At 37.7% G+C, this 26,987-nt stretch overlaps 2 protein-coding genes across 2 annotated transcripts in view; one reads left to right on the plus strand and one right to left on the minus strand.

Moving 5' to 3' along the window:
• The window catches only part of LOC306651553 (X-linked interleukin-1 receptor accessory protein-like 2), a gene marked incomplete at both ends in the record, with an annotated part of 265,025 nt that overhangs the window by 223,357 nt on the left and 14,681 nt on the right, over window positions 1-26,987 (minus strand). Inside the window, one exon of the mRNA XM_079124229.1 lies at window positions 8,405-8,591. Coding sequence (XP_078980355.1) covers window positions 8,405-8,591 — 187 coding nt within the window. The remainder of the gene's footprint in view (window positions 1-8,404; window positions 8,592-26,987) is intronic.
• TEX13A (testis expressed 13A) lies at window positions 21,635-22,889 on the plus strand (the record flags this gene model as incomplete). The annotated part of the gene is made up of 2 exons (XM_079123609.1): window positions 21,635-22,093; window positions 22,200-22,889. 2 exons carry the CDS (start codon window positions 21,635-21,637, stop codon window positions 22,887-22,889), a joined length of 1,149 nt encoding a protein of 382 aa, XP_078979735.1.

Genomic DNA, 26,987 nt, shown 5'->3' on the forward strand with positions numbered 1-26,987 from the left:
CATGGATACAAACCCAAATAAATACAATTTTCTAATACTAGACAAAGGGGCCAAAAATATGCAATGGAAAAAAGATAGCCTCTTCAACAAATGGTGCTAGGAAAACTGGAAATCCATATGCAACAGAATGAAACCAAACCCCTATCTCTCACCCTGCACAAAACTCAACTCACAATGGATCAAGGACCTTGAAATCAGACCAGAGACCCTGCATCTTATAGAAGAAAAAGTAGGTCCAAATCTTCACCTTGTTGGCTTAGGATCAGACTTCCTTAACAGGACCCCCATAGCACAAGAAATAAAAGCAAGAATCAATAACTGGGATAGATTCAAACTAAATAGCTTTCTCTCAGCAAAGGAAACTATCAGCAAAGCAAAGAGAGAGCCTACAGAGTGGGAGAATATCTTTGCCACTCATACTTCAGATAGAGCACTAATTTCCAGAATATATAAAGAACTCAAAAAACTCTACACTAAGAATACAAATAACCCAATCAACAAATGGGCTAAGGAAATGAATAGACACTTCACAGAAGAAGATGTACAAGCAATCAACAGATTTATGAGAAAATGTTCAACATCTTTAGTAATAAGAGAAATGCAAATCAAAACTACACTAAGATTCCATCTCACCCCGATTAGAATGGTGATTATCAAGAACACAAGCAACAATAGGTGGAGAGGTTGTGGGGAAAAAGATACACTCATACATTGCTGGTGGGACTGCAAATTAGTGCAGCCACTCTGGAAAGCAGTGTGGAGATTCCTTAGAAAACTTGGAATGGACCTACCATTTGACCCAGTTATCCCACTCCTCGGCCTATACCCAAAGGACTTAAAATCAGCACACTACAGAGATACAGCCACATCAATGTTCGTAGCTGCTCAATTCACTATAGCCAGACTATGGAACCAACCTAGATGCCCTTCAATTGATGAATGGATAAAGAAACTGTGGTATATATATACAATGGAATATTACTCAGCTATAAAGAATAATAAAATTATGGCATTTGCAGGCAAATGGATGAAATTGGAGAATATCATGTTAAGTGAGATAAGCCAATCTCAAAAATCCAAAAGAGGAATGATCTCACTGGTAAGCGGATGATGACACATAATGGGGTTGGGAGTGGGACAAGAATGGCGGAAGGATGGACTGTATAGAGGGAAAAGAGAGGTGGGAGGGGTGGGGGAGAAGGAAAACAATAATGGAATGAATCAAACATCATTACTCTATGTAAATTTATGAATATGCAAATGGTATGCTGTTACTCCATGTACAAACAGAAACAATATGTATCCCATTTGTTTACAATAAAAATAAATTTTAAAAAATAATAAAAAAATAAGCTATTAAAAAATTTAAAAAAAAAATGAAATGCGAAAGAGAAGGTGAATGATATAATCTAATAAGAGAGTAAATAAATAGTAGAGATAGTTGAGAAAGAAACCAGTTTAAAGATTAAACATGTTTGAAAAAAATGACTGGGAAAAGGATTATGCAAAACATACTTTTCAGTGTTAAAATACTTGAGATAAAGCACTAGATATATCTAATTTTGGATGTATATTAGAATGAACTCTGGACAAATGGATCCTTCCCTTTATATTGCTGTACCCTGAGAAAATTGCTTCTTGGACAGCCAGGTTGGGAAAACACAGACTGCAAAGCATATGGAGCAGATTATCCAAATATTGATTGTAAAAGGAAATATTTTCCCAATACATCAAAATATCTTTGTGGATTTATCTGAAACACTGTATGAGAACCAAGTGTTAAAAATACATTACTAAGATTCGGGAACTTTGTGTGAACTTTATATACTGATCCCTTTGTGTATTAAGTGACTAAAAAGGTAGGGCCAGAGGACAAACTGTAAGTTAAAAACTGCAGTTTGACTTTTGCTAAGTCACATAACTTGTCTGAATCTCCAGTTACTTCTTCCATACAATAGGGATAATAATATATAATTTATGTGGTAGTTCTAAAGGCTGAGTTAATCCATCTGCACACTTAAAATACAGCCTGGCATGTGGTAAGTATTGAATAAATATCATATATCATCATGATTATTACTTATCATTGATGAAATGTTAAAGAAATATTAAATATCATGAGGGGTAGAGTAAAATAGTAGTTGAGTAAAAATCCTCCAGTGATTATCTCCTACAGACAAAAAAGTTCAACAGCTATACACCGACATTTACAACATTTACAAGAGGTAAGATAGTCAGGACACCATGGAGCCTGCTTTCAAAATAACAAAACAAAAAGACAAATTATATTGAAGATATCCAGATCACCCTCCCCCCAACTTTAAACAGCATAAAGACACCTCCCACATTGGGAGGGAGAGGAATTAGGTCCAGGTCTCAGAATCAAAACCCCAGTCCCAGGCCCACCACAATGATTCCTGGTACAAGGCAAAGATTCATGACCCCTACTGCCAGTATAATACCAACAGACTGAGCCACTGGAACTGTGATAGTCAGATAGCAAATAAACTGCTGCCACTATCCCTCCTCCAATCTTGAGCAGCTGATTCAGGAACAAGACTCAAAATCTAGCACAGGACTTATCTTGGAGTTCAGTACCAGGTTGTCTCAGTAAGACCCAGCAGCATATAGAAACCAACAGCTCTGTACCCAACAGCTCTCTGTCAGCTTACAAACAAATCCTTCAGACCTGACCTGGCATTAGGCAGAAAGCTGTGCACCCACAGTACAGACTCCAGTTTTGGCCTGCATCATGGTCATGATGTAGTGGGCCACACCCTTCTCCTCCATGAAACTGTGATGTTTGCTCTGGTTGGGAAACTCAGCACAACCCAGCATAGTGTCAACCTAGATGGCCAAAGGACTGAATTTACCAACACTACCCCAATATTGGACAGCATGATATAGAGCAATACCCCATTTGCTGGAAGTAGGATAGGGTAATAATCATTGAACTTTGCCCTGAAACTTACTGCCAGGCTGGTAAAATCTAACACTAAGCAGATCCTAACAACCCTCTGCCCAACACATCCTGCAGGAGGAGCCTCTGGAACAGCTCCAATGCTGGAGAAGACACATGACCCCAGTTAATTAGATTTCTATTCCAGCAAGAATCACCCGAGACTGGTTGTAATAGTCTTGGGCCATGAGTTAAACTCAGCAACTGGCAACCCATAGTAACTTGGCCTTACACTTTCCACAGTACCATGCTGATCTTGGTAGGCCATGGGATCAGGATGTGACACAGCCTAAAATCATTGGTGGCCACCGGTGTGGCATAGGAGCCTGGGGCTGGTCAATCCATGGTAAATCTACCTAGGTTAGACAGAATCCCAGTTTATAGCCATAGGTTGGTGACTGTTGACTAGGTATCTGGGAGTATCCTAGAACCGAATACTCTTTCTAGGGTCATTTTGATCAACTGTGAATTTGGTACAAACCTGGGCTTAGCTTGCCCTCTAGTGCTGAAACACTGAGAAAACACCAATAGTATACTCATGGAAACCCTGGACCTGGGTGCCATCCAGTGATGAAATAGTGGTATTGACTACTCTTAGAGAAAACATGCAGCCTGCTTAGAATTTCTGGAAGAACAGGCAGAAAGCCAGATTAGGAAGACTGGAATGAATACCTAGTCCTTCAATGCCCAGACAGTATCATGACAATAAACATCAAGAACTTTCAGGGAATCATAATCTAATCTACTGCTCAAAATAGGGTATCAGAAACTTACCAAGCAATGATCAGTATGGAAGAACCCCCCCAAAATTTTGAAACAACTGTTTTGAAGAAATTCAGTGAGCTTGAAGAAAACACAGAAACATTTCAATATTCTAATAGAGAAACTTAAAAAATGGAAGTAAATAAATATCAAATATGATTTCTTGAGCTGAAAAATCAACTCAGTGAAATTAAAAACACAACAGAAGGAAACAATAGCATGATAGATCAGACAAAAGAAAAAATTAGTGAGCTCAAAGGCAGGCTGTTTGGAAATAGAGGGATAAAAAGAACAAAGAAGAGTGGCAAAAGCTTACAGAAACTTTGGGACAGTATTAAAAGAGAAAATATTTGGGCAACTAGGGCACAAGAGGGACTTGATTATGCCAAAGTGAAAGAAATCTTATTTAAATAAATAGTAATAAAAATGTTGCAAACCTAGGCAGGGAAAGGAAGGTCAAATGTCACCAGGTCAAATTTAACATACAAAAAAGAATTGGAAGAATCAATGCTATTAAAATATCTACAAAGTCATCTATATGTTCAATGGAATCACTTTCAACATACACACATATGCATGCACACACATACACATACACACACACAGAGACACACAAATACACCCCAAATAGCCAAAGCCATCTTGAGCAGAACAGAACAGAGCAAGAGGTATCAAAAGATACTACAGAACTGTAGTACTCAAAGTAGCATATTACTAACAGACACACTGAACAACAGAACGGAATTGAGAGACTACTAGTAAACCCACACGTTTACAGCTATTTTTGTCAAAGGTGGTAAGAATATGCATAGCCTTTTCAATAGATTCTGTTGAGAAAAATTGGATACCCAAATGAAAAATAATGAAACTAGACTTCGGTCTTTCACCAGTTACATAAATCTACTCAAAATGGATTAAACATTCAAATGTAAGACCTGTAGCTATGTAATAACAAGAGGAAGTACTTCGGGACCCTAGAATGGATAAAGATTTTCTTTTTGGAGAAGAACCCAAAACTATAGGACACAAAATCAAACATACAAGAATGGGATTGTATCAAACAAAAAGCTTTTTATAGTAAATAATCAACAGAGTGAACATACAAGCTACAGAATGAGAAAAAAATATTTGCAAACTGAACATCTAACAAGGGACTGATATCCAGAACAAATAAAGAACTCCAAAAAGTCAGTAGCAAAAAAAATAGTTTGATTGAAAATGGGCAATAGACCTACATTTTGTAAAAAAGGGGAAAAAAGACATAAAAATGGCCATCACATATTTGGAAAAATGCTCAGTATCATTAATAGTGAGGAAAATGCATATCAAAATCACAATGGTATATTATCTCACTCCAGTAAGAATGGTCAATATCAAAAAGTAAAAATATCAAGTTATGATTTGAAGGTCATGACTTGGTCATGATATGAAGAAAAGGGAATCTTTATACACTACAGGTGTGAAAGTCAATTAGTACAGCCATTATGAAAAACAGTTTGATGTTTCCACAAAAAATTAAAAATAGAAATACCATATGATCCAGCAATTCCCTGCTGGAATATTCAAAGGAAATGAAACAGTATCTTGAAGGGACATCTCTATCCCTGTGTTCATTGTATCACTAATCACAACAGCCAAGAAACAGGGGAAAAAAGAAATATCTATCAAATGATGGATAGATAAAGAAAATGTGTCACATATACACAATGAAAAACTATCCAACCATAAAAATAATGAAATTCTGTCACTTGTGACAACAAATAGGGTACTAGAAATCACTATGTGAATTGAAATAAGTCAGGCACAGAGAGAAAAATATCAAATGATTTCACTCATATGTGGAATCTAAAAAGTTGACCTCATTTTCTGTGGTAAACTGGGAAATATACCCAGGCGTGCTTTATAACACTGAGCTGCAACCCCAGTCCTTTTTATTTTTTTATTTTTAATTTTCATCCAGGGTATAGCTAAATCACTGAGACTAGCCTTGAAGTTGATCTGCTGGTAGTTAAAAGTAGAGACGTGGCTACCAGAGGCAGGGGAAGGTAAAAAGGAAATGATGAAAGAGATAGTGTTAATCAGTGAGTACCAAGGTATAGTTAGATAGGAGCAAGAAGTTCTGATGTGCTATTATTGCATAGTAGTATGATTATAGTTAACAATAAGGTAGTGTACATTTCAAAATGAATAGGAGAAGGGACTGAGTGTATAGCTCAATGGTAGAGTTCTTACCTAACAAGCAGAAAGCCCTGGGTTTAGTTCCCAGCACTGCAAAAAACAAAAATAGAACAGCAAAACAAAATAAGTAGAAGAGAGAATTTTTGAATTTTATCATCACAATTAAATGATAAATATTTGAGGACATGATTACATGATGTATATGAGAATGAAAATATCATATCTCGTACCACTAATGTGTATATTTTTATGTTTTTTGTATCCATTAAAATAAATTTCATAATAAAAAGTAAATTTTAAACATTATTATTCAGGAAAAGCTGAAAAAGTCTTTTGCTTCTCCACTGTTGTTCTTTTTGTAAAAATTGAGTGGTAGCATTTCCCAAGGAATAAATTGCTTTGGTATTTAATGATGATAGTGATGTCTAGATAAGTGAGGAAAAGGGAAGAAATAATTTAGCCTAAAGATATGAAGATGAGATAGAAGGATGAATTAGTATATAAGGAGGCCAATGACCTGGAATTTACCTCAAGCTAATATCTCTTGGGCAGATCAAATTCCCTTCCTCACCTATAAAATTGAAAAAAATTGTCCTACTCTCTTTGCCTGGATCCTTAGCACCAGCACTACATCTTACAGAAGTGCCAATGATCAAGGCTGGGTCTCTGCAGAAAAGAATAAGTAATTAAGAAAGTGAACTCTCGAGCCACATTGCCTTGAATTTAAATCAAGTTTTGTTTGCCATGTAACTTTAAACAAGTTACATCTAAGCCTCAATTATTTTCTCTATTAAATGGTTATAATAGTATTCTCCATAGAGAGTTGCATTGAGATTTCAATAAGATAATGCACAAACCAATCTTAGCACAGAGAATGGCACATAATAAGTGCTTAATAAATATGAAAGAGATGAATGATGGCATGGAAGATCACACTAGCTGGGGGTGGTGGCACACGCCTGTAATCCCAGCAGCTCAGCAGGCTGAGACAGGAGGACTGAGAATTTAAGACCAGCCTCAGCAAATTAACAAAGCCCTCAACAACTTAGTGAGACCCTTTCTCAAATAAAATATAAAAAGGGCTGGGGAATGTGACTCAGTTGTTAAGCACCCCTGGGTTCAATCCTGGTGCCTACCCAGTCCCCCAAAAAGGATAACACTAAATTATAAGTCTATTTTTATATATAATAAATATCATGGTCCTTTTTAATTTGTCACAAGATTGTCTTCACTAAGAAAAAAAATAAAAGGAATATATCACAGTTCAGAACATGCTCTTGTGGTTTATCAGTAAAATCCCTCATGTGTGAATATGGAGAGGCTTCCAAATGTAAAATCATTTAACAGCTGTGGGAGTTAGGGTTTAGGTGTCTCTGGAAACTGAAGGTCAGTAGAATCCTAGAGACAACCTACTACAGCACTTTATGTGTTGTTTGGGTCCAACAATGCACACCGGGTCTACACAAAAATTCTTCTTGGTCACCTCCAGCTGTCATATATAAAACTGTCAAACTCTGTGGCTCAAAACCAACAATGGACTGTACAGTCCTGCTATAGAACCCCAGAGCCCCAGACTAGCATCCAAAATATTGTAGCTGCACTCTTATAGTTGCTCTCACCTTGCCTATTGGGTCCATTCTCTACCTTTGTCTATCCTACTCTATGCCCAGAGAAGCTGAAGATTACTGACTCTATTTACCATCTTTGCCTCTGATTTTTCTTTGAGTTCAAACTGGGAAGACAACTAGCAGAAAACCAGAGAATAGGAGTTAAAAAAGATTAAGGTATTTATCCGGCTCATTCCCTCCCTATCTTCCACCTTCACATGTTCATCTAAGGCTGCAAATCTTGATGGGCCCTCTCTATTCTTGCTAGGTTCCAGTGATATTGATCCTTCCCCTTACCACTGTAGACTTGTTGGTTCCCTCAACTCTGCCTATACCTCTGTAAATGAACATTTCATTCAACTCTCCTCAATTCAACTTTCACTATGTGTAGCTTATTTCCAGCCGTTAAACCCTACAAGTGTTCACAAATGCTACACTGAACCCATTTCTCTCTGTGTTCACTACAGTGGCTTTCACAATGTAGATCAACATAACATCTAATCTTTTCAAGTAATGATGGACCTCTCTGTTACTAACAGTAAATAATATTTATATATCTAAATAATATTTATATGTCCACCAAATAATTCTTTCATGTATTATTTAAATCTTTGCCCTTATTCCTATTTGGTCTTATGAGTTGTTTTGAAGGAAGATTTTGTTTGATTTTAGCCATTGGGAGAGGTGGGATTGCTTCTGACACCTGCTGATGGAAATGCATGAAAATCAGTGGTATATAGGAGTCATATGTCTCAATTACTTGATTTTTAGATCCATTAATTCTGCTTAGTGAAATATTTAATACCAAAAACTAGTAGTAAAATTTCTCCCTCTTTATATTCCAAAAGCCTACCACAGACTGAGGTAAAAAAATGAATTTGACAGCATGCTGAATTACCTTGTACCAGACAACATCGGGCTCCTGATCAGACTTTTTAAAGTCATCCATATCCGGGCAGGAGATCTCCTTTCTTTTAGTGACTTCAGATTTTTCTAAATAGCGGATTCTGCTATTGTAGCACAGGCCTGATTCATTCTCTGCTACAGTCAAGGACATTGACACCTTCATACAATATGTTGAGTTTCTGTAGGAACAGAAAAATAACAAACTGGCTTTATTGGGTGTTTACATCTTTGTTTCTACTCCATATATCAAGAGTACTGACTTTCTCATTTAGGGCTTGCCTAAAAATCAGAAAAAAACATTAAAACAACGCACAGCAATTTTCTACTTCAACTGACACAGTGATATGAAATAAGATGCTAATGTGGACATTGCCAGCCATAAAGTAGCTACAGAGCTTCATAGGGGAGTTACAACCATCTACAGAATTGAAACCTACATTTCTTTCCAAGTAGTAAATAGTGATACACTGAAAATCTAAGTGAAAACCAGTGAGAAAGTTTCTATAACTACAGCTATCATTATCTCTGCTCTTCCTCCATGGATAGTCCTTTAAAAGTTATTCAAGTGATTGTTGAATTTTACCCTTGGTTTCTTAGCCAACATTTCCCTTTATAAGATATATACAGAAAATCAGATTAACATACAGAGGACATGTGTTAACTTATATACCTTTTTAAGGTGCTTACTAAGACGTGCCAGAGATCAAATTTGGGGCTCCCATAAAGAACAAGTACTAATAGAGTCAATTCAAATTAATCCACCAATACTTAACCACTGTAAAGGAATTTCAACATTGAATTTTAACAATAGATACTTTAAATTTGGATATTAATTGGCTAACTCATTATGTGAGAGTATGAAAATTCTGCTTTCTTGTAACTTGGTTAGTACTTTCTCAGTAATGAGTTCAATAAACATGTTTGATTGTTTGACTAATTTAATTAACTACAAATCAATAAATAAAATATTATGCCTTCATTTCTGGATGTATACTCCATGACTTTTCCCTACAGAGGATGTCAACCACACAAAAGAAAATTGAAATGTGTGGGGAAGGCAGAAGGCGCCTGATAAGACTGAGAAGATCAAATGTAAATTTTGATAGGAGTGTCGGATCTTACTTTATGGAGGGTATTTTAGGAGTATGTGATCTAAACATTAAGGGATACTTGCTGCCAAAAAATACAAAGTGCAAAGGGCAGCTATACAAAAACTAAGAGTTTCTATCAAAAAGTAATAGCAGTTCTATAACATATAGAATTTGCATGCCAACCACTAACTTTAAGAAGGCCCCAAATGATTGATGCTATGCATACTATTTAGTACTCACTCATTGAAATTCATATATCTCAAAACACAGGAGTACAGACAGCTGTGTGCATTGGGCTTATAAACTAACATAATCTAAATGAATCCTACTTGGGAAGTTAATTAGTAAGCACCCTCAACTATGTCATCTGAGAAGAATGATGTCAAAGTACTCTAATTCTGATGTAAAGATGCAACCCAATAAACTATGTAAATTGTAGAATATTGCTTTTCTTTCTTCCTAATATGGAACCCAAACAGCTTGAATTATGTCCACTAGTATCAAATGAAAGAAACTCTCATAATCTTGACAAATATTGGATAACCTTTTTAAATGCTATGAAGTTAAATGGACTATCATAAAATGTCAGGAAAGAATAAAGTTGGGTTCAATCAATTTAATTCTTTTTGACCATGATTTAAATAGTTTTGTGCTAAATGGTTTCAAACTGTCTTGTTTCCAACAAAGCCATACATGATCTGGTTCATCATTGTCCTCTTTTCTTCATTCATTAAGGTACAGTCACAATGGCATTTTCTCTATTCCTTCAACACAATATACAAACCATAGACCTATACAAACCATACGCCTTTACACTTGCTTTTCTCTCTGATATTCTAACATTTGTTTATTTGATAAATATAAGCTAATTAGGGCAAATAATTTTTTGCTCTTTTTCATGACTCTATCCCTGTGATATAAATGAATAGCTAATAGAAGTTCAATATATGTTTGTTAATTAAATGAGTAAGAACCAAGAGGTGTGTGTAAGATATGTTATCTCTGTTCTACTTGGGCATCAACCCCACAGGGTTCAAACACCTTTATTCAGATGTAGTTATATGACTGTTTGAATATCAAATTCCTAGATCTATGACCTAGATAATTTTCACTTATTCTTAGATTACCACTAGTGGAAGAATTAACCAAGTTTTGTGTGCATCTGCATATTGGCAAAAAATGGAATATATGGGCTATATCTGGGAGACAAGGAGGACTAGAGCATGGCAGGGGATAGAGGGAAGATAAATGCTCACGTTTTAAAAGGTATTTAACATAGAAGGAAAAGAAACACCTCTGCTGGATATCCAAAGTATTCTGAACACTTCTTGATGTTACAGACTTTAAACATACTGTTCCATGGCAATAATCCATACAAATGAAAAGAGGCTTACTTGTTAAATAACTACTTGTTGTTATACTATACCCCATGAAAAGAGAATTGTTCACCAGAGGTCTCAATAATAGAAGGAATAGGTAGAATGTCCAAAACCCAGAAGGAAGCTCACTATAAAATACATTTATCCCCCAGCAGGAAATGAGGTTGACTAAAGTAAAGGATAATTCTAGTATAGTGGTTTTTTTAAAAAAAAAAAACACATTTATTTGTTTATTTTAATTTTTTATTTTATTCATTCTAATTAGTTAGAAAAAATATCTACATACCAGAGAAAACATTTGGCCTTCGGTTTTTTGGGACTGGCTTATTTCACTTTACATGATATTCTCCAACACCATTTACCCTTCAAATGTCATAATTTTATTCTTCATGGCTGAATAATATTCTTTGTGTATATGTACCACAGTTTCTTTGTTCATTCATCAACTGAACGTCATCTAGGTTTGTTCCATAGTTTAGTTATTGTGAATTGAAATACTATGAACAGTGATGTGGCTGTGTCACTGTAGTATGTTGATTTTAAGTTCTTTGGGTATAAACCAAGGAGTGGGATAGCTGGATCAGATGGTGGTTCCATTCAAAGTTTTCTGAGGAATCTCCATACCGCTTTCCATAATGGTTGTACCAATCTGAACTCCCACCAGCGATGTATGAGTGTACCTTTTTCCCCATATCCTTGCCAACATTTATTATAGCTTGTGTTCTTGATAATTGCCATTCTGATTGGAGTGAGATGAAATCTTAGAGTGGTTTTGATTTGCATGTCTGTAATTGCTAGAGATGTTGAACATTTTCCCATATATTTATTGATTAGTTGTATTTCTTCTATGTAGTGTCTGTTCAGTTCCTTACCCCATTTATTGATTGGGTTAGTGGTTTCTTTTTAAAAAAAATTTTTAGTTATAGATGGCAGAATAACTTTATTTATTTATTTATTTTTATGTGCTGCTGAAGATGGAATCCATTACTTCATACGTGCTAGGCAAGTGCTCTACCACTGAGCTATAATTCCAGCTCATACAGTGGTTTCTTAACCACTTTGAATTAAGCTTTGAACTAAGACTCACTGTATTTATTTAGCTCTTAGACCTCAGACAAGTTAATTAATTCTCTGTTTTCCCACCTGGTTTGATGGATCTATTACAGATGGAAGAAAGGAGGTCTTTTATTTTAGGGCTATGAGCAAAAATAGGTCCACATTCTTAATTGGAATTATTATAATGCATAACCTCTCTAGACTATTGTAAAAGGTAATGAAAATAATATGTGCAAAATAAATAATATAGTATTGGCACATAGTAGGTATTTGATAAATTGAAGCCATAATTGGAATTGTTAGTATTGCTAGCATTGCTATATATATTGCTAATAAATAATAATTTTGATTTATATGTGAGATAATAATCATGAACAACCACCAATATATTTAAAACAACACACTGTCAGCATTGTGTTAAGAAAGTCCACTGGGTTAGTAATACTACCTGACAGGAAGTGTACAGAAGAAGTGAGTTGTTAAGGTGTCTAATACCAGAGGGTTGTGCTGGTCTGAAAGGATAAAAACATCACATTGATTTAGGCACAAAATAAGTGAATCAAGAAAGAGCAACTAAAGCACGAAGAAACTCCCAGGTACTCTAAGTACCACAAGGCCGGGACATTGAAGTCAAAGAGGTAGTAAAGTTACATTAACCTTCTGAAACACCTTAGACCAGTGTCTTCTATTGTAAAGCCCAGATCCGCAGACATATCTTCAGGCACAAGACATGAGACTCTTTTATGTGTCACTGTCCAACCCTTTCAAAGTATTAATGATGCAGGCTGTGCCAGCAGCACTTGCATTAACTTGAGATGGTGGTAAGGGTAAGGAACTCACCCTGGAGATGCCTGATGGGTTAAAGGAGGAAATGTTTCAGTCCTCTCTAACCCTTAAGGAACCATGAACAACCTTAGGCCAGTGCTGTCCATATATTTACTCCCACTCTACTGGCACATGAACAGTAGACAACAAATTGCTTTGAACAAGCCCTAATATGAAGTTGTTGATGATGACCAAGATCCTGGTCAAAGACAAAGCCTAGTTTGAATCCTGCTGTCACTATGGCTGACCTATTAAAAGTGTGATCAAGACTGTCTGACAGCCTGAGAGTCAGGTTGATTTTTATTAGTCATGTAATCCAGCTCCGGCACAGTTCCCATTAAAATCTTGCATTATTTAGATTTTATTTTGAAAAATGCCCCAGGCCAGTTCTATTTAAAATATTTCATGCAACTAAGACCCAAAAAAATGTTACTTTTCTTTCATTAGGCACAATTAGAGCTATACAAGTTTGAGGAGGTAGAATGACAATTGTGCAAGAACGGGGATTTTTCTTTATTCCTCTCCCCCTTATATATTCTGAGGAGGACAAGGAGCACATCAAGGTGTAAAGTAAACAAAGGGTCAACCCAGTGATATTGTGGCAACAACTTACAATTACTTGCATTTGTCATATTTTAAGTAGAATTGTACCTCAGTATCCATAGAAGATTGGCTTTAGAATTCCCACCCCTTCCTGTGGGTACAAAATTCCCAGATGATAAAGTTTTTATACAAAATGGCATTGCATTTGTGTATAAACTGTGTACATCCTCCCATATTCTTTAAATCATCATTAGATTCATCATAATATCCAATATGACATAAATACTATGTAAATCATTGTTACATTGCACTGTATAGGAGATAATTACAAGAAAAAGTCTGTATGGTTTTAAGTACAGATGTAATTATTTTATTTCCTATTATTTTTGATCCATGAATGGTTGAATTCATAGATGCTAAATCCACAAATATAGAAAGTCAACTGTACTTTTATAACTACTATCTTACTTAATTCTACCAACATCCATGAAAACAGAGTAAATATTATTTAACAATAGTAAAACATAAACAGAGAGAACAAGAAACTTAATCATGTTGATATCCTGGTCAGTAGTTTAGAGTCAAAGTTCTTTGGTTACTAGTCCCAGGGTTCCTAAGAACTTGATGCTAACATTAATTAAGAGCCAAACTAACTTGTGGTTATTCATGCCAACTTGGGGAATATGAAGAAAGAAAAGCAGATGATCAAAGAAAACATTTAAAGAATACTATTAGTAATATGCACAGCAAAATAATTTGCAAATTTATGAAAACATTCAGTTCTGATTTGGAAGTTTTCTTGTAAGCTATTTTAGATTGTAATTTATACTTTTTCTTCCAGAGATATTTCTAAGGGAAAATTTGACCATTCTTGTGTTCTTGGAGCAGAGGAATTAGAGGCAAGACTAGAATTTAAAACATACATGAAAAATCAAAATGTCCCTTTCTAACCCTCATGTATAAACATGCTTATACTATAAAGTGTAAAGTTTTATTCCAGAATTTGAGTTTATGTGAATTTGTTGTATCATCAAGGATAACCTAAAAGCAGAAATCCTAGATAAAATGCCTCAGGAAACAGTTGAAACTTTTCTAAGTGGTTCCTGCTACAGACTTATATTCACTTCAAAATACTTCCCTTGCAAATTCCAGAAGCATTTAATGAACAGCAAACTAAAATAAACTTCACTTTTTGACATTTTAAAACTGTGAATTGACTGCTATACATAACTATCAATCAATCTGTCCTTGTTAGATGAGGCTGTGTTCCTCAAAACAATAACTATGTACTGATATTGTAGCGAATTCAGGGAAGAGAAATAAATGAATAAACAAAAAAATTCAGTCTTTGATGTTTTCTACTTCTTTATTTTCATTACAAAAATAAAATATTAATGAAAAATCTTTGAACTTGTGTTAACGGAAACTTTCAGAATACTGTAGAAATAACTATATAAATTTCCAAACATGATCGTAATGCATTAAAAGGCCAGGAAGGCCAAAACTGGTCAATTTATTAACATCATTATCTATGAATAATGAAAAACTTATAGAATCATTCAAACAATATTTTATCAGGTATTTCCTGTGTGTCATACTTCTTATATCCACTGAAAAGTAGATATAAACCTAAAACAAGAATAAAAATATTCATACTATTATAAGCATTTGGGAGAAAAACACAGGATCTTTTGATAACACTCATTTTGTTATTTTTATTCTGTAAGCCTTACTTTCAGTTTTTAAGAATTATGAAGAATTCAGAGGGTTTTTTTTCCTTTTATGTTATTTTTTATGGATCTCTGACCTGTGAAACGTCAGTAGATTTTTAACATGTACTTTTTTCCATTAGACAGAGACTGGTTTTGTAAACAAACAGTACTTGATAGAAATGTGAACAGAGGATACTTTATTAACTCTTTTTATCTTCTGCTAACATGAATAGTCAGTTTAGGCATGATACTAATAATCTCCAGCTCAGAATCATTGAAATATAATTTGCTTATAGTTCATGTTACAGTTAATCAATAGATCAACCCAGGGACTAGGACTGTACTTGAATAGATTACTGCTGGATATTATAGTCTTTAGAGGCAAAGAAATCTATGTTCAAATTCCAGCTCTATCATGTTCTATCTACATGACTAAGCCTGTTTTCATCATATATAAATGAGATTAATAAAAGCAACTATTCTTATAGGGTTGTTATATTACACAAGTATTAAGAATTATAATGGGTCTGAGATTTTAACCTATTTCCAAGCTAACAAGTTACTCTGCCAGTTTCAAGGAGATTCATGTGTCAGAAATAATAAGTAATTTCTCACAATAATATACAGCACCAGTATGTGTGTTGCTTTCCCAATCCAATCTCATAGGATAATAGAAAGAGGATCAGGAGACGCCTGTAGAAGCAATGGGCTGCAGTATAGTAGAAGAGCTTCAAAGTTAGGAAGCACACATCTTTTATTATGGGTCATAAGCATATCAGTACTTTGCTCCAGAAGGAAATAGGCTCTTTTTTCCAAGGCTGTAAGCAAACCTTCCCTTTGCTTTAGGAGACATTATTTCTATCTTCCAAGAGTCTTCACTATACATACAACTTTGAAAAAATAATCCAGGACAAAGGGTAATATGCTCATAAGACATGCAAAAATTTGAGAGACCCAGGACAAAATCTCTCCTAACAATTAAATAGTTCACTTAAAGTATTTAGCATAATGCCTGGCATATACTAAGCTCTCAATAAAAATAAATTCCTTCAACATCATCACCACTATTACCACATTACCTAAAAATACAAATACCACAAAATACCTACAAATACCTACAAATACCTATAAATACAAATACCTACAAAATACAAATACCACATTACCTCCCAATATAAATCATAAAGTAAATGAAGATTTTTTTTCTTGTTATTAACTTTAACAAAACAGCCAATGGACCAGAATAGAGGAAGCTTTACACTTATTCTAAAAACTATTTGCTCAAGATAAATTTTGTCATCAAAATGCCCTTTATCATTAATTTAAAACAAACTATAATTTATTCTGAGACTGAGCATTAAAGTCAGACAACTATCCATAATTATATATTACATATATATTTGACCCCATTCATATATAACTGAGAATCATGGAGTTTTCTAGTGATGGTTCATGTCATCATTCCCAAGGAAAGCAATTATAGTTTGTCACCTAAGGATACAGTTAATTTGCTCAGAATTTGACCCAATGATTGACTGAAAATGTGGGTAAAGGTAAGAGGATAATCAAGGTATATTTCAAATATTTATTGCCACCACGATTATGCACACTATAAGTGATTCTTCCTTTCTTATTAGGATGGAGACAATTTTAAGAATAATAATATGAAATACATCATCCCATAACCAAAAAGTTTTCCATAAATCTTTGGAGAATCCTGATGTTTCTATTAAAAACAACATATCTCTCATTCAAAAAGCCTTCCCCAACTAATTGCACTGACTCTATTCCTACCTCCTCATTGGTTCACACTTACATTACAGATATTTTCTGTCAATAAAATTGTTTCATAATTTTTCTCATAATATTCACAAAGGTTTTGCCAACTTTTCAAGTTACATTGCAAACTCTTCAGAAAGAGTTTTCACACGATTACCTACCTCTCCCCCAACTTTGTGTTGAAAACTGTATAACTAAATTGTCTCAGCATCTAATCTATCATGCCCTATGTCTCCATGATCTATTCTCTGACTTCAGTCTATGCTACCATAACTGTCAGTTTCAGAAACCTTGAAAGACTCATCAACATTCAGTATTCATATTTGCTCCTCCAACTTCACTCTATGGCCCACTATCGTTCAACTTCTGCCACTTCATTCTATTGATTTGCTGATCAGCAGAATCATTAAGGATACCTTATTAGCTGAACTGGATGACCTTTTGTTCATTAGGTTTAGCTAACAATCTAAACCTAATTCAATCCAACCTCCATACATTATTCGAAAATAGTAGCACTCATTCCACCTTCAAAATCTCTTAGTTTAAAAATAGCCCTGTCCTTTTTCTACTTCTCTGACCACTTCTATTGCTTAATATTCTTCCTTGGGTTATACTAAAAATGTTGACCACTCTTCCCTAGACTTCAGTGTTTTCATCTGTTTCATTTTTTTCTCCCCATCTAACAAGCACTGGATCTTACCAACAACTGAGCACTGAAACCATCCAAAGCTATAATACATATTTCCAGTTATGTACTCTTTCTCATGTTCCAGCCTAGTTGAGTCATCTGAGTCAATTTAACTGTCATGAAGGCACTTATCAATCCAAACTGAAATTATCTGTCTTCTATAGTCTGATTTTCATTCTATAATATTTATCATGGTTAGAGGCATCATTATTCATAAAACCAAGTTTCACCAGTCAGATACCTCTATATCATCCTCCACTCCACCCATATTTATTCCCATTATAAAACTAATTAATAAGTCATGCTAATTCTGTTTCAAAATCTGTCCTCAAGGGGGTGATGGAATAAGGTTGATCAATGAGTACTGAGATATTAGATAGGAGCAAGTAGTTTGGGTGTGCTATTGCACAGTAGGGTGAATATAAATAACAAAAATGTACTGTCCATTTCAAAAAGCTATCAGAGAGGATTTTGAAAGTTTTCACCATACAAATGATAAATTTTGAGGAGGTTTATAAGTTTAACTTGATTTAAACATTATAAAATGGGTAAATGTATCAAAACATCATGCTATCCCATTAATATATACTTTTTAAGTGTTTTTAGGAGTTAAAAATAAATTTAATTCAAAATTTAAAAATTTTGCACTCTTCTGACATCTCATCTAAATTCTGCCATAGTTCAAACCCAAATCATATTCTGCTTATGCACTGAAATAATTTTCTAACAGACATTCCTCTCTTTTGTTTTTCCCTCCTCTAATCCTTTAGTCATATGAAAAAATATTAATTTTCTAAAAATGTTTATTCAGCAGAATAGAAATAATGGCACCATACAGAGAAAACTGATTGAAAGTCCATGTTTAAATTGTTATAGAAGGATAAATGGGACTAAAGATGTTCTTAGATTAGAAGAACAGAACACAAAGAATAAAGTCGACAGCTATTAAACCACCAAAGAGTGGACACTGATAGAAAGGAAGAGATCCATAAGGCAGAAATCTTCTTGCCCTATAGTCTCTCCCTAGGTTATTTCAAACCTACCAAGAATTCCATTTCTACTTCCCAATACAATATCTCCAATCCTGATGTCTTTTCTAAGTATTAGACTCAAACTGATGACTGGGTATCTCTACCAGGTCACCCAACATGTTACCTCAATATCAATATGTATAGAGGTAAACTAACTCCAACTGCTTCATTTTCCATCAAAGTCTATCTACTTAGTCCCCTACACCAGAAACCTGGGAATTACCTTAGGCATTTCCTCATTCTCATCCCTAACATCTCTATGAATTCCACCTAATAAATACCTCTCTGGCCTGGTGCAGTGACTCACACCTCTAATTCAAGCAGCTCAGGAGGCTGAGACAGGAGGATCCCCAATTCAAAGCCAGTCTCAGCAACAGCAAGGCGCTAAGCAACTCAGTGAGACTGTATCTTATCTCAAAATCAAATACAAAATAGGGCTGGGGATGTGGCTTGGTAGTTCAATCCCTGGTACCAAAAAAATAAAAAATCTCACTCTTTGCATTCTTCTCTTCATCGCTACATCCAGCACCTCAATTTACCTCTTGAATTACTGTGGCATCTCACTTATTCTCCCTATCACCTGCCTCTTCCACCTTTCCTCACAAGTTCGATTTCAACATTCTTTCCAGAGTGCTCTTTCTGCAGAAGTCACTCTAAAACCAAAATATGAACAATGCTCACTGATGGCTGATAGATAAAGTAGTTTATATGTAAAGAAAATATAAGACAGTATTGTAAAAGAAGGTTAAATCAGGGAAACTCTCTACCTTTTGGATTTAACTACCCTCTTAGGTAATATTTTAATGCCTGTTTTTTTTTTTTCTTGTTTACTAACTTACAGGATAAATACTACCATTTTCAATGTAGTTCATAGAACAAATTATAATGCTGAATAACAAAGGATAACTGCCCTGATTTTTCCAGGAATGGATAATGCAAAACCCAAGATAAGTGTATATGTGCATGCCTTATTCCTTTGGGATGCATCAAAAATAGGAGAGAAAAAAATGGAGAGTATTATATCTGAAAGGCAGGCTGCAGAAAGACTCTAATATCAGGACAAATAGTGTATCATAAAGAGCCATCATAAATTTGTAAGCTTAGGAGTAAAATGATCATAGGAAATATTAAGAAGCAACAAGGAATGAGAAGGAAATTAAAGACAGGAACAATATTTAGAAAGCAATATGTAAATTCCCTAAGTGTAAATGCATGTCCAAGAAGTTTTTAAGGTAGTAGCAAAGGGAATGGTGACCAATTTGTTGCCTACCATTTGGGGAGTTAGGTGGCTTTTTTTTTTTTTTTTCAAGATTTCTCTTTTGCACGACATAGAAATAAGTAGGAGGTCATTGGCCTGAGGCTGTCCCCACATTTTGAGTTCTAACCTAAGCTATAAATAAAATTAGTGTATTAAAAACTCAAACTTCAAAGTATTACAAACAGCTGGGTTTGCAACAATCAAACTCTGTGGAATCTCAGCCAACCACAGGAAGTCAAGCAAACAGATGATGCCCAAATACGGCAGATTGCCTAGCTGTAACCTAATAGGTGATTTCTCTATTTCTGTGTTTGGCCTATAAATCTCACTGCTCAGGCTGAATCTGTTCTGGTCCTGAATCTTGATTCATGAAACTGCTCAAATAAACTTCATTCAACTTATCTAAACTTTTAACCAAAGAGTGGATGAGTTACATTATAAACATTCTGATTTGAGGGGACTTTAGGACATACATGAAATGGGAATAAAGTTCAGGAGTTAGGCCAAATCATGCCAACTGCCTGGCTCTAAATAAAATTTTAGCAGAATACAAAACATGCTCATTCCTTTAGGTATTATTTATGACTACATTTTTACTATGAGTATTTGGGATCGATATTCATTTTCCCCAGAACCTCAGATAACTACTCTCTGGCCCTTTACAGAAAATGTTAACTAAACCTCCTACTGGAGGGAGTTCAAGAGTCTGGAACAGGAGCTACAGAAATTTTCTCCAGGGGGTGGAGCCAGAGGCCACTGACAGGTTGGAGATGTTTCCTGTTCTGGAACATTCCACCTCTAGGGGTCCTAACATACCTTGGGGTTAGATGAATATATTATGGGAAGGAGGGGTTTCAGCATTTTGCGACTTGTACAAAAGCTTAATTTTCTTCATTCTGTGTTTTTCCTGACCACTTTCAGCAAATTAATTTACAGATCAAAAGCTACACAGGATCAGGGAAATTAAAGAAATGTTTTTATCCTTTCATTTCTAAGTTTAGCTCCTCTCCTCCACCCTCTTCCTTCAGGGGCTACTGGAAGCGACATAGGAGTTGGAGCTACTTCCTGTTCTAGAGTATTCCATGTGTAGGAGGGGTCTCACCGGACATGGAGCAAACCATTATGGTGGGGTGGGACCTTTTGGACTTGCTCAGGAGAGCTTCATTTTCTTCGCTCTGGGTCTTTTCCAACCAGTCCCGTCTCTTCCCGCCTTCCATGGCTTTCAGCCTTGTGGTGGGTTCCCTTACAGGCCCAGGAGGGGGCGCGACCTTCCTCTCTCACTCTTGCTCACCCCTGTAGTCTCTGGGAGTTGGAACCGTCCTAGAGTAAAAACCTAGAGATTGGGGCGCGAGGCTCCCTTTTTCCGGAGCCCTCAGAGTGAGCGGGACCCCTTTCTCCGTGGGAGAGTCTGTGGTGGGCCTGGATCTCCTCTGGTGAGGCCTGGTGGAAGGTGTTCTAGGACTGGACAAGGGAGCCAGAGGGTGATTGTGAGGGGCGGGGAGGAGACAAGAGGAGAGGACAGCGAGCGCAAGAAAGGGGAGGAGACTGAAGGCGAGGGGAGGGGCTAAGGGCGGGGAGGGGATGAGGGCCAGGGGAGGGGCCAAGAGCGGGGAGGGGAGGGGATGAGGGCAGGGGGAGGAGCTAAAGGCGATGGAGGTGGGGAGATAAGGGTGAGGGCAGAGGGGCTAAGGGCCACAGGGTTGGGGTGTGGGCATGGGTCAGGAGCTAAGGGCAGTGGGGGTGGGGGTGGGGGAAATAAGGGCCACGGGGTGGGGGTGGGGGTGGGGGGGCTAAAGGCGAAGGACACAACTGGTTGATCTATCTCTCAGGGATCAGGAAGCCACAAGGCCCTTAAACATCATGGCCTTGAAACTTGAGGACCCCTGTAGTGGATTTCGGCATAGCAACGTGGTGGCCTTCATCAATGAGAAGATGGCCAGGCACGCGAAAGGCCCTGAGTTCTATCTTGACAATCTGACCTTGTCCTGGGAGGAAGTGGAAGATAAGATAAGAACCATCCTGGAGGACAGTGAGATACCCAGGGAGGCCCAGGAGGCCTGCGCCTGGGGCAGCCTGGCCCTAGGCTTGCGATTTGCTCGCAGGCAGGAAAACTTACAGGGGCACAGGATGCAGTGGCTTCAGGACTTTGCCAAATTGCACAAGTCAGCCGCCCAAGCCTTGACTTCAGAACTGAAGCAGCTCACCTTGCAGCAAGAGATGGAGCGCAAGGAGGCTGCCTTCCAACTAAGGCTGGCCCAGGCCAAACTGGTGGAAGTGCAGAAAGAGTGTGACCTGCTAAAATGGAAGCTGCTCCGGGTGGTAAGATCACTCTGCCATGCCCCCTGCATCTTCAATCCCTGCTCTAGACCTGTCCCCCACCCCCTTGCCCACAGACCACATTTCAGCCCTACCCACTTCTCCCCAGGAACTGAGGGCTCCCCCTGAGCAGCTTGCAGATGGGCCAAGCCTGGCCACTTCCAGAGGGATAGGGACCGAAGGAAGTGAGATAGAAGAGGCAGCAGCGGCTACAGATGATTCTACAGGAGGAGGAGAAAGAAGAGAGGAGAGTGATGCAGTGGGGGCTGCCCCCATGGAGGCGGAACAGGAGCTGAGTGGGAGCTTCCTGCAGCTTCTTGGAACTACAGAGCCAAAAAATTACACCTCTGGTGGGCAAAGGGAGGGAGATCTTGTATCCATGGAAAATTCTATGTTTTCTCTCTCTGGGACCCTGAATCCCGAGTTCATAGCCTCACCAGAACCCCTCCCTGTCCAGCTCCCTGCCTCATTCTCTTACTCATATTCATCCCTGTTGTCTCCCTTCCCAGCCTTACCCTCACCATCCCCACCATCAGGCATGATCACAGTACCCCCTCCACCTCAGATGCTTCCCCATAGCTCAGCCTTTGATGTTAGCCTGTGGTCTGCTATGGGGGCCCAGGGATTAGAACCTCAAGAAACCTTTAATAGGAGAGACTTCGAACCCCATCAGCAGAGAAAACCTCCAGTGTTTCGCAGGCCTGGGGATTGGGACTGCCCTTGGTGTAAAGCTGTGAATTTTTCACGAAGGGAAAGTTGCTTCCGCTGTGGGAGGGGAATCTGGCTGCAAAGCCCTTAGTGAATTCAGAAATATGAAATAGAATGGAAACATATCCCAGTGGGAAATCAATTTTCAGAGGTGGGGGGAGGGGTGGGAGGGAAGTGAGGGGTGAGAAGTGGGGAGGGTGCAGATGGTGGAGAGAGAAATATGAGTTTTTTATCCCCTCTTTTGTTTTTTGTTTTGTTTTTGCAATATTGAAGATTGCATCCAAGGGTGCTCTGTGACCCTGAGCTATGCATATCCCCAACCTTTTTTTTTTTTTTTTAATTTTGAGACAGGGTCTTGCTAAATGACCCAGGGTGACCTCAAACTGGTGATCCTCCTGTCTTAGCCTCCTGAGTAGCTGGGATTATAGGTGTGAAACACCACACCCATCTTGATTATCCCTTTTGTATTCCAGAGGTCTATTCAACACCCTACAGCTATAGCGGCTTTGTGTGTGTATGTATGTCTGTGTGTGTGTGTGTGTGTGCGTGTTGTGTGTGGTCATGCACGCAGGCATGCACATATGCCTGTTTTGTCTCCCTGTACTAGTATCTGCTGGATATGCACAGCCATGTATATAAAGTCTACTCTTTCTCCCCACCTAGTCCTTATATGTTTAAGAAGAGTGGTCATTTGACACATCCTGAGCCACACAGGTTCTCAGGCTAGATCATCTGAACTGAGAAGTTGATGCCATAGTCAGGATGGTCAGTGAAGCTGTGGGTAGATTAGTTGGGGCCAGAGTCACTGCCACAAACACTGAGGCCTCAGCTGAGACATGGCCCTGACTATGGGGAAGCAAAACTGGGTACTTTATAGAGGTATCATATGAAGGACAGCAGTGTGAGGTTCCAGGGTGCAGCCAGGCTTAGAGTTGTTGATCCAGTGACTCCAAAAGAACTGGAGAGAGTGGCTGTGATGCAACTCCTTTTCACATCTTGCAATTACCTTACCCGCAGATCTGCTTTCCTCAGATCCCCTTTCCTTTATGCTAACTTGAGTAGGTTCCTATTCTGGAGAACCAGATTGTTCAGTCAGAAATGTACCAGCAGAGAAATTTCAAGCAACAGACCATCAAAGAAACTTGAAACTGGCTGGGGATTTCCACCAAGATTTGGCAAGTAATGGAAATTCCTACATCCCAAGAATTCCCAAGAATGAACTGGATAAGAATGGCTCATGTTCTGAGGTAGTTAAATCAAGAAACAATCCAAAGAAATCTTGGGGGGTAACTCTAGGTTTATACTTGACTCAAATTAACACAGCAGAGATTTGCCACCCCTAAGGGAATCCCACAGGGCTGCATACAAAGGATACGAGCACCACCAGCTGCCAGCAAAGAATGCTATAACTGCATAGCCCCATGACAGGAGAATTCTCCCCATTCCTCAGTAGATGAAACCAGGGACACATCTGAACTCATACCACTGCTAAGGTGAGTGAGCAACTCACCTTACCCAGAGCAACTCAGCATACCCAGAAGGTATGCTGATCTAGACCATTCTCTCCTCCAACCTAATACCATGAAAAATGTGGTAGAGGAGTCTGGCTCTAAATCTCAGTGAATTCAGGAATGTGAAATAGAACAGAAGCATATCCCATGGGAAATCAACCTCCAGTGGGAGGGGGAGAGGTGGGAGGAAGAGGGGAGCGAGTACAGTAAGGGGGTGGGCGGGAGGTTGGTCTGTTTCTCCCTCCTGGTGACCATAAGCTACGTTGAAGGGGGCTAAAAGTGTGCTTTAGCCCTCAGGTGGAAGGATGGGGAGGAGGTGTGCATCTGGAGCACAAGGAGACATGACTGGAAAAGCCCTGGACATCACCTGGGGACGGTGGACCTACATACCAGAAAGCTGCCATGGCCCTGGGACATCCAGCAGAGATGTGACTTTGGGCTGTTTCCTCTTGGGAAGCGTGCGCACAATCACCATCAGAACTGGAGGCCAGACACTTAGCCTGGAATTTTCAGAAATGTCTTTGGGTTTGTTTATATCCCTCTAGATAGGGTTTCCTAACCTCAGTACTCTTGACTGTTACAATTGGATAATTCTTTACTATGGGGGGCTTGCCAGTGCATTATAGGACATTCACCAGAATCCCTAGCCTCTATCTACTAGATGCCAGTGATACCCACCCTATTTACGCAGTCATGACAGACAAAAATGGCTCTAGATATTGCTACATATCCATTAAAGGTTAAAATCATCCCAAGTTGGAGATGACTGGAGGCAATAAAGTAATTAGGAATAGTCTGATTAGGGGATTAATCAAAAGAAGGTCATGTATGCTGAGGGGCCCTGAGAGATATAAGATGAAAATGTCCATTAGGTCTGGCATTTACTTTGGATTTTCAAGCAGATTCAGGGGAGTTGCAGGAGAAGCCAAACTTCAAGGACTGAGTGAATGGGAAGTGAGGAAGTGGAGTCCGTGAGGGGGAGCTCTTTTTAAGGACAAAGCTTGACTGTGACAAGATGAAGTTAAGTGGGATACATGGTTGAGAGTTTTTTTGAATGTGGAAGAAAGTTGAGCCATGGGGAAGGAGATAACAAAAGCATGAAATATATGAAAGAATAAAAAACTGTAAACTATATGAGAGATACAGCCACTGTATTATTATTTTTTAAGTCTATGTTGGTCACTTTTTATTTTTGTAAACAAAATTCCTTTAAAACTCCTGTTAGTATACATACATATTTGCTATGTATATTTGTAGATTTATGTTTAAGTAAGTATATAAAAGTTCTGGTAAGACATTAAGCAAATAATTCATTAACTGGGGAGAGTGCACTCATCTCTGAGGCAGTGAGTGCTATGGAGTACAGTTGGGGCCATAAAATGAAGAGCTTTTACTTCTTTATAAACTTCTGTTTTGTGAAAGTCAGATAATTAAATGTTCAAAAATTTTAAAAATGGATTGAATTTATTGACTTGGATAGATATAGAAAGGCCCCTTCCGCTGGGACAAAAGATAGAAGACACTTTGTGGCTAGACGATTGGGGACCATGGGTTCTTCTGCCTGTGTGTCTGTTAAACAAGACACCTGAGTGGGCAGGGATGGAAGTTTGAGAGGGGTGGCTTCTGAATGATGGTACATTTAGGAATAACCATGGAAATGGTTGTGGAAAATGGGGAAGGAGAAAGAAAGGATTCTTAAATCATTAAGCTGCACAGAGGACCCCACTGGGATAATACCCAGTGGGATGGTGATAGGAGTCCAGGGGGGGCATTGGAGAGGAAGGTGTAGGATTTCAGAAGGGGCACAAGACACAAATCTCTCTATTTCTTCAACTTTTCATATTTTTTTCAGTAATCAGTAATGTATTCAGTCTGTTTGAATTTGAATTTTATATTTGGTAGGACCATGGAAAGACAAAAACTTTTACATATCTTCATGTGTTATGCCCATTTATTTTTTCCTATAAGTCTGAAGGAAAGAAGTCAATATCTTATAATTCTTTCTGCTGTATCACTGATTACTCTCTACAAACTCAGCAGAGGGGATATGATATGGCTTTGAGAACTTGTGCAAGGATGCTTAGTGATACAGAGAGCTAAAAAGGAAGATATCTTTAAAAACAATATAGCTGAGGGAAAGACTCAGCTCTAGTGGGCAAGAAAATTGGATAAAAATTTCAAGGATACAATGCCATGTTTGTAAACAATGAATTTTACCTCTAGAAAAGCTGTGATTGGTTCGCTCTGGGCTTGCCTTTTGAGATAACAACTAAGTGTTAAAAGGGAATATTGAAGGCTCCTCTGTTGACCTTTCTTTTTCTGATGACACATCCACACTGGAAAGTCAAACTTGACTTTACCTGTCTCCAAAATAATGGGAAGTAAAAACAAACCATATTTTATTTAGAAACAACAATGCTTTTGTCTTTGTTTCATATCATATGAGATCAAAGTCAAGAGTTATACAGAAACATTACCTAGTATAGCAGCATCCCTGAATACCTCAAAATTCAGGATTTTCTAAGTGACCTAATGATGCATCTCAAGGTCTTCAAAAAATAAGAACAAACTGAACCCCAAATAGTAGAAGGAAAGAAATAACAAGACCAGAACAGAAATAAATGAAATAGAGACAAAAAGAAGACAAAGATTCTTTGGGATTGGCTTATCCCACTCAG

The sequence above is a fragment of the Sciurus vulgaris genome (assembly GCF_902686455.1).
Source record: "Sciurus vulgaris genome assembly, chromosome: X".
Taxonomy (NCBI): Eukaryota; Metazoa; Chordata; class Mammalia; order Rodentia; family Sciuridae; genus Sciurus; species Sciurus vulgaris.